At 34.4% G+C, this 7,504-nt stretch overlaps 1 protein-coding gene across 1 annotated transcript; it reads left to right on the top strand.

Moving 5' to 3' along the window:
• Nucleotides 1–2,768: 2,768 nt before the first annotated feature.
• LOC107776429 (iron-sulfur cluster assembly SufBD family protein ABCI8, chloroplastic) lies at nt 2,769–6,174 on the top strand. The gene is made up of 2 exons (XM_016596323.2): nt 2,769–4,415; nt 5,787–6,174. The coding sequence occupies exons 1-2, from the start codon at nt 2,994–2,996 to the stop codon at nt 6,003–6,005; spliced, it is 1,641 nt and encodes a 546-aa protein (XP_016451809.1). The 5' UTR covers nt 2,769–2,993; the 3' UTR covers nt 6,006–6,174.
• The last annotated feature ends 1,330 nt before the right edge of the window (nt 6,175–7,504 follow it).

Genomic DNA, 7,504 nt, shown 5'->3' on the forward strand with positions numbered 1-7,504 from the left:
TTATTTTATGTACTAAAGTTGTTAAAATATATTTTTTAACAAAAAAATTACTCAAAATTTTATCTAAGTTTCGGGAAAGTCACGGACTATTTTTTGTAACGAAAAAGTCATATAATCTTGACTAATAACCACAAGAGTTCAGTAGGGCAAAACAATGACGATATTTTCTATTGTACTTAGGTAAAATTGAGTAACTGTTTGGTTACAAAAGTATTTTAACGATTTTGGTGCATTAATATAAAAATTGAATGACCTAAAATTAAACCTTATGTTTTTAGGTAACTACTTTTTCTGAAGATAGTTGTAGAAGAAGTCAAGGTGCTACAGGTTGAACAATTCTGAAGATTAAAGGAGGGGCTTGGCTGTAACTTCTTTCTTGTATTATTCTATCATTTTATTAGTAGTATCATTATTGGTAATATCATCATAGGGAATGTTATATAAATTCCTATTTTATGACCCTAAAACGTTAAAAAATTAGAAACACTCGTGGCGAAGTCATGCCTATTGTTCATTAGGTCGTTTCGGATGGCCCCACAAACTTTTAGGTGATTTGGAGCCCGTCACCCGAATTCATGAAGATGACGTGGACATTAGCACAGATAAAATTGGAAATCGTCCTGAATTCCTGTTTTATGGGCCTAAAACGCCAAAAAACGAGGAACAATCATGGTGAAGCGGTGGCCATTGTCAATTAGGTCATTTCTGATGGGCCCACAAAATTTTAGGCAATTTAGAGATCGTCGTCCGAATTCACGAAGATGGCGCGGACATTAGAACATGAAAAATAGGAAATCATCTTGAATTCCTGTTTTGTGGCCCTAAAACGCCAAAAACATGAAGAACGGTCATGGCAAAGCAATGACTATTGTTCATTGGGAAAATTATGCTATACATCAAATATTTACACTGTATTTACCATTCGTAGCTATACTTTCAGCAAATTTACCATTCGTAGCTATATTTGAATTTTATAGCAAATCTATAAAATAAGAGATTAATTATTTTGCACTAAAACAAGAGAGCAACAAGCTCTCATAGCTTAGTTCGTTAGAGCGTCCGCTTAGTCAGCGTAGGTCTTGGGTTCGACTCTCAACAAAAATATTTTATTTTTTGTATTTATGTATTTCATCTTAGTTGTATTCGTATTGCGAATAAATACGGTCGATGCATGTTGCATCGTCCTTGTATTTCGCCTTGTATTCGTCACACGAATGAATACAATTGCAAGAACGAATACAGTTGATACACGTTGTATTTATTGCACGAACGAATACAGTTGACACAGGCTGCATCTGGAGGACACAAGTTGTATTCATTGCGCGTTTGAATATAATTTATACAAGTTAGTAACAATTAAACAATAACTACGAATGATAATTAGACAAACTATATAGTTACTAAGCTCTAAACAAACTATAGTGGTTTCTGAAAATTCCTCTTAGATCGTTTCTAATGGGCCCACAAAATTTTAAGTGATTGGGAGCCCGTCCTGGAATTCATAAAGATGACGTCGACATTAACATACGGGAAATTAAAAATCGTCCTGAATTCCTATTTTATGGCCCTAAAATACCAAAAAATGAGAAACAGTCATGGTGAAGCAATGACTATGTTCATTAGATCGTTTCTGATGAAGCCACAAAAGTTTTAGCGATTCGGAGCCCGTCTCCCAAATTCACGAAGATGGCATAGACATTTGGATACAAAAATTTGGCGATTCCAGAAAAATGAGATTCCTATTTCCATTAAATCGTTTCTTATGGTCCATAAAAATTGAGGCGATTTAGAGTACGTTGCCCGAATTCATGAAAATGACGGACACTAGAAAACGAAATATTGGAAATCATCCTGAATTTCTGTTTTATGGCCCTAAAATACCATGAATTCCTGTTTTATGGCCCTAAAATACTAAAAAATAAGGAAAAATTATGGTGAAGTAATGACTAGTGTTCATTAGGTCGTTTCTGATGGACCCATAAAATTTTAGGCGATTCGGAGGATGTTACCCAAATTCACGAATATGGCGTGTACAATATCAACGAAAAAATCGAAAATAGTGATGTGAGGGATAAAAAAACAAATGAGAAGCCGTAAACGAGAGGCGGCTATTTATTGAGTGTACTAACCTTTTAAACATAGATGACTGTTCGACATATTCTTTTTAAAATAGATGATTGTTTTTAAAAAAAAATAGAGGAGTGTTCAACATTTTTTTAAAGGGTTAAGAAGAAAAAGGCAAAATTCTAAGAAAATAGATAAAAAGAAAACTTGGCAAATGAGAGTGCCACATCAGCACTTATGGTCCTTGCTTTATATAGATGTATGTATAGATTTATTGCAACTATGCCAACAAATATGTCATTTTACTTAACCCAAAATTATACTTCTCCTGTCCACAATAAGTGAATTTTTGCCTTTGGCATATCTCTTAATAAAACACAACTCCTAGAAAATAAATAAATATTTTGACTAAATTATCCTTAATTAAAATTTGTATATTATTAACTTGAGACATGTAAATAAAAATAAATTTGAAAATTAAAGTTAATTTATTCTTGTAAAAAAAATACTTATTTTAAACTAAAATAAAAAAAAATTAAAAAATTACTTATTATGAATCAAAAGAGTAATCTATTAGTCTTTAAGTTACTCACTGGCACTTCAATAAATTTCACTCTAGTCCAAATTTGTGCAAAATTTACTATCCATACAATTATTTGGCAGCTCTACTCTATATTTAGTCCTAACCCCTAACTGACCTAAGTGGATATATTTTATAGGAAAAATCCAAAAATTTCATGGCCGAAAAAGAAGGCATGTGGTCAGCACAAGACCCTCTATAAATAAGCACCACAGAAATAAATAAAACAACACTAACCTGCAAAATATTCCAAAAATAACAAAATTAAAAGTTGTAGTTTTTGATTGTTTGTTCAATACTTCAATCTAAGCTTCTTTCTCTCTTCCAACACCTTCCAAAGGCCGTAATTATGGCTTCTCTTGTTACCAATGGAATCTCCTGTTTATCTCCCCAACAAATCACTGAACAACCTAAATTACCAAAAGGGTGTCAATTTTTTCAAAAATCAGCTACCCCCAGAAACCCTAATTCAAGAAATCTGAAGGTCAAAGCTGCAGAATTGGCCAACACCACTCTTGAAACCCCAGGTAAAGACTCCTCCTTTTCAACAAATGAAATTGACCCACTTCAGAAATTCTTGAAAAGAGACTATAAATGGGGTTTTAATGAAAACATTGAATCTTTTGCACTACCAAAAGGGCTTTCTGAGGAAACTGTAAAGTTGATATCTTTGAGAAAAAATGAGCCTAGTTGGATGCTTGAGTTCAGGTTGAAATCTTATGAGAAATTTATTAAAATGAAAGAGCCTAATTGGTCTGATAATAGGTACCCAGAAATTAATTTTCAAGATATTGTTTATTATTCAGAACCTAAAAAGAAACCAACTTTGAATAGTCTAGATGAAGCTGACCCTGAGCTTATTAAGTACTTTGATAAGTTGGGTGTGCCTTTAAACGAAAGGAATCGTTTGGCTAATGTCGCTGTTGATGCTGTTCTTGATAGTGTTTCTATTGCTACTACACATAGGAAGACTTTAGAGAAATCTGGTGTGATTTTTTGTTCGATATCTGAGGCGATTAGGGAGTATCCCGATTTAGTTAAGAAGTATTTGGGGAGAGTTGTGCCCCCTGAAGATAATTTTTACGCGGCTCTTAATTCCGCTGTGTTTAGTGATGGATCTTTTGTGTATATACCCAAACACACTAGGTGTCCGATGCAGATATCGACTTATTTTAGAATAAATGCTATGGAAACTGGACAGTTTGAGAGGACTGTTATAATTGCGGAGGAAGGAAGTTTTGTGGAGTATTTAGAAGGGTGTACCGCGCCTGCATATGATACTAATCAGTTACATGCTGCTGTGGTGGAGTTGTATTGTGATGAAGGTGCGGAGATTAAGTATTCCACTGTGCAGAATTGGTATGCGGGAGATGAGGAAGGTAAAGGAGGTATTTATAATTTTGTTACAAAGAGGGGACTTTGCGCTGGACCTAGGTCGAAGATTTCGTGGACGCAAGTGGAGACAGGGTCAGCTATTACTTGGAAGTATCCGAGTGTTGTGCTAGAAGGTGATGAATCAGTTGGTGAATTCTATTCTGTGGCATTGACCAATAATTATCAGCAGGCGGATACGGGGACAAAGATGATACACAAAGGGAAGAATACGAGGAGCAGGATAATTTCAAAGGGTATTTCTGCAGGACATTCTAGGAACTGTTATCGAGGACTAGTTCAGGTGTTGTCCAATGCAGAAAATGCCAAGAACTCCTCGCAGTGTGATTCAATGCTCATTGGTGATACTGCTGCTGCTAACACTTACCCGTACATTCAGGTAGTTTGTTCTTTGGGAACTTTAATTTCGTCATCTCTGTCTTAGCTTGATAACAATAAGTCTTGTTTTCCTTATCAAAAACAATAAGTCTTGTTTCATTTTTGTTTTTGTTGCCACAACATGCTAGGGTTGCTACTTATAAATTACTCAATCACACTGTAATCCTTTTAGCTGTTTTATGGTGATGTTTGTTATGCATGATGCTGGTGCATTTAAGTTTTTATGTGACCTTTTTCATAGAATAAACAGTTTTTTTATTTCACCAGCTAACGTCCAAGACCTCTTCTTTCGAGATCTAGAATTAAAGGAGAAAGAAAATTCTTCCTTATGAAGTTAGAAATCATCCACAAGATGAAGAAAAAAGGGGAGAAATGGTTCAGAGGGACTATTGCTATTTCCTCTTTTAAAAACAATCTGTAAAAAGAAGTTACACAAGCTGCTGAGGCAGGCAGCTTAGAAGTTCCTGATTGGACTCGAGGTCTTATTAGGCTTTTTTTATAACCGTGGTGTCCGGGCCAGCTTGCTCACACCTTGACTAATTCCACGACTTACCTGCTACCTCCCACTAGCAACATGTACCAGGTAACTCTGTCTACTAAGGCTTGAACAGATGGGAAGAAATCACATAGTATTTTTTGCCTCCGCTGAGATTTGAACCTGAAACCTCATGGTTCTCAACCCACTTCATTGATCACTGGTCCACACCCTTGGGAGCGAGGTTTTATTAGGCTTTTGATAGTTCATTTATACTTATAATGCCTGGAATTTAATTTCCTCAAGCTGTACTGGCTTATCCGTCTCTCCGGGGTAGGAGTAAGGTCTGTGTACAGACCACCTTCCCCAGACCCCACTTGTGGGAATTCACTGGGTTGTTGTTGTTGTTGTATATTGGCTTATCCGAGGATGTTATTTATGTTTGCAAGATGCATAGAGTCGTTTGTTCCTCTTAGCTTTCGGAGAATGTTTCTCATACCTAATCAGTCTTGGGTTGCATAGTTATTTTTGCTGGATTGCTTGTGGAGTCGATGTGAGTAGAAGAAAGAGTGCCAATTCTGCTTGAGTGTTTCTTGGTGTCTTCATTTCAAGTGCATGGCGATGATTAGATGTGTTGTTGTAATATGTCTAGAGATCTTTAAGCATGGATCAAAAGACATTGCCAATGATCATTGCTAGTACATTTAGAACTTGACGTTAGATGTAGCTAGATCAAGCATTTCTGGAGAAGATCCTTCTGAATGTTAACTAATGTAACTTCCTGCTCTAATTTTGAACCGAAATTTCACTTCTCTCTGTTCTCAGTTTTGAGTATGAGGTAAGCATAAATTCTGCTTTGCACTATTGCTTCTACTGATGTTATCATCATTTGAACAGAGCAAAAACCCAACTGCCCGCATCGAACACGAAGCGACCACGTCAAAGATTGGTGAAGATCAGTTGTTTTATTTCCAGCAGAGGGGAATTGACTACGAGAAAGCGATGGCTGCGATGATTTCAGGGTTTTGTAGGGACGTTTTCAACGAACTTCCTGATGAATTTGGAGCTGAGGTGAATCAACTAATGAGCTTGAAACTTGAAGGATCTGTTGGTTAAGCATACCATATTTCTGATTATATTTGACAATAAAGCTGATTGCTAGTGTGAAAAAGTTTTGGACTTGGTAGCTAATGATTATGTCATCTGTTAAGTTGTAATATTAGTCATAACAGAAGCTTTGCATCAATTATACACATTGTAAATAATGCATCAATGCCTTATCTTCTGATACCTTTGCAATTCAACACTTTTGGGGATTAGATTTCAAATTGATTATATTAGAGACTGAAGAAATCAAGCTTTTGCAATTAGCATTATTAGTACTTTGAGGTGTAAAGTATTGCTAACTAGCATTTTTCAGTTGGTTTACACGTTGTAAAGATGTCTTTCAGTTAGTATAACATTGGTCGAGAATCATGACGTTTCAGGTTCAAATCCAAGCGAAGACAAGAACATTAGGTGATTTCTTTGCATCTGGTTATAAGTATGTATTTTGCATAGAGATTAGTCATTGCATAATCTATGCAGCATTTGAATGGCTCTAAAAAAATATCTGTATAATCTTATGCAACATTTGGTTGATGGTATTAAATAATATCCCCATTAAGTTATGTTGTATTAGCAATACAAGTATTAAAGTATTTAAAGATAAAAATACTTTTAAATTATGTAATTTTTGCATAACAATTTATTCATTATTTATCACTACATAATAATTCTTACAATATTAATCATCGCAACCATCCAAAAATTAGAAATCTCTTTAGTGGAGTCAAAATGGATGATAAATGCATTGCTTAGCTCGACAGGTTTGCTATCTTTACACAAGTAGTCGATCGGATTTACTGTTACTTTTCCTACCCAGTATATATAGATTTTTTTTTTTAATTATAGATTAATTAATATATATCTTATACAAATTATACATAAATTATACATATATTATACATACATCGACTATTTTTAGTTTAAGGGGTTGATTGGCGACTATTTAGGTTAATTCTAGTAATTATTTCCACATCATTGTAACCTTATATCGGTGAGACGGTGACACAGGAGAAGATTCTCCTTGCCAAGTTATTCTTTCCGCTAAATAAGGTTCATTTATTGAAAGTGATTAAAGCAGTTTACGGAAAAATCGTTACAGACTAAGAGCCCGTTTAGACATAAGAATTTTTTTAACTTTTTTCGAAAAAATTTCGTTTTTTCCGAAATCAATGTTTGGCCATAAAATTTTTAATTTTCGCTTGAAAATGTGGAATTTTTCGAAAATTTAAAAAACTCCAAAAAACTGTTTTTCAAAATTCACTCAGATCACTCATAAAACTTCAAAAACAGCCCAAAATTATATTTATGTCCAAACACAACTCTAATTTTCAAATATAATTTTCACTTAAATTTTTTTTCACTTTATTTTTGAATTTTACAATTCTTATGTCCAAACACCCACTAAGATTAACCTAAACAGTTTAAGGGGATGCCACACCCAACACTACACTAGTTTACTGAAACTCTTAAACTATGAAATTATTCACATATATAAACCTATAAACAAA

Source organism: Nicotiana tabacum, chromosome 14 (genome assembly GCF_000715075.1).
Source record: "Nicotiana tabacum cultivar K326 chromosome 14, ASM71507v2, whole genome shotgun sequence".
Classification (NCBI taxonomy): Eukaryota; Viridiplantae; Streptophyta; class Magnoliopsida; order Solanales; family Solanaceae; genus Nicotiana; species Nicotiana tabacum.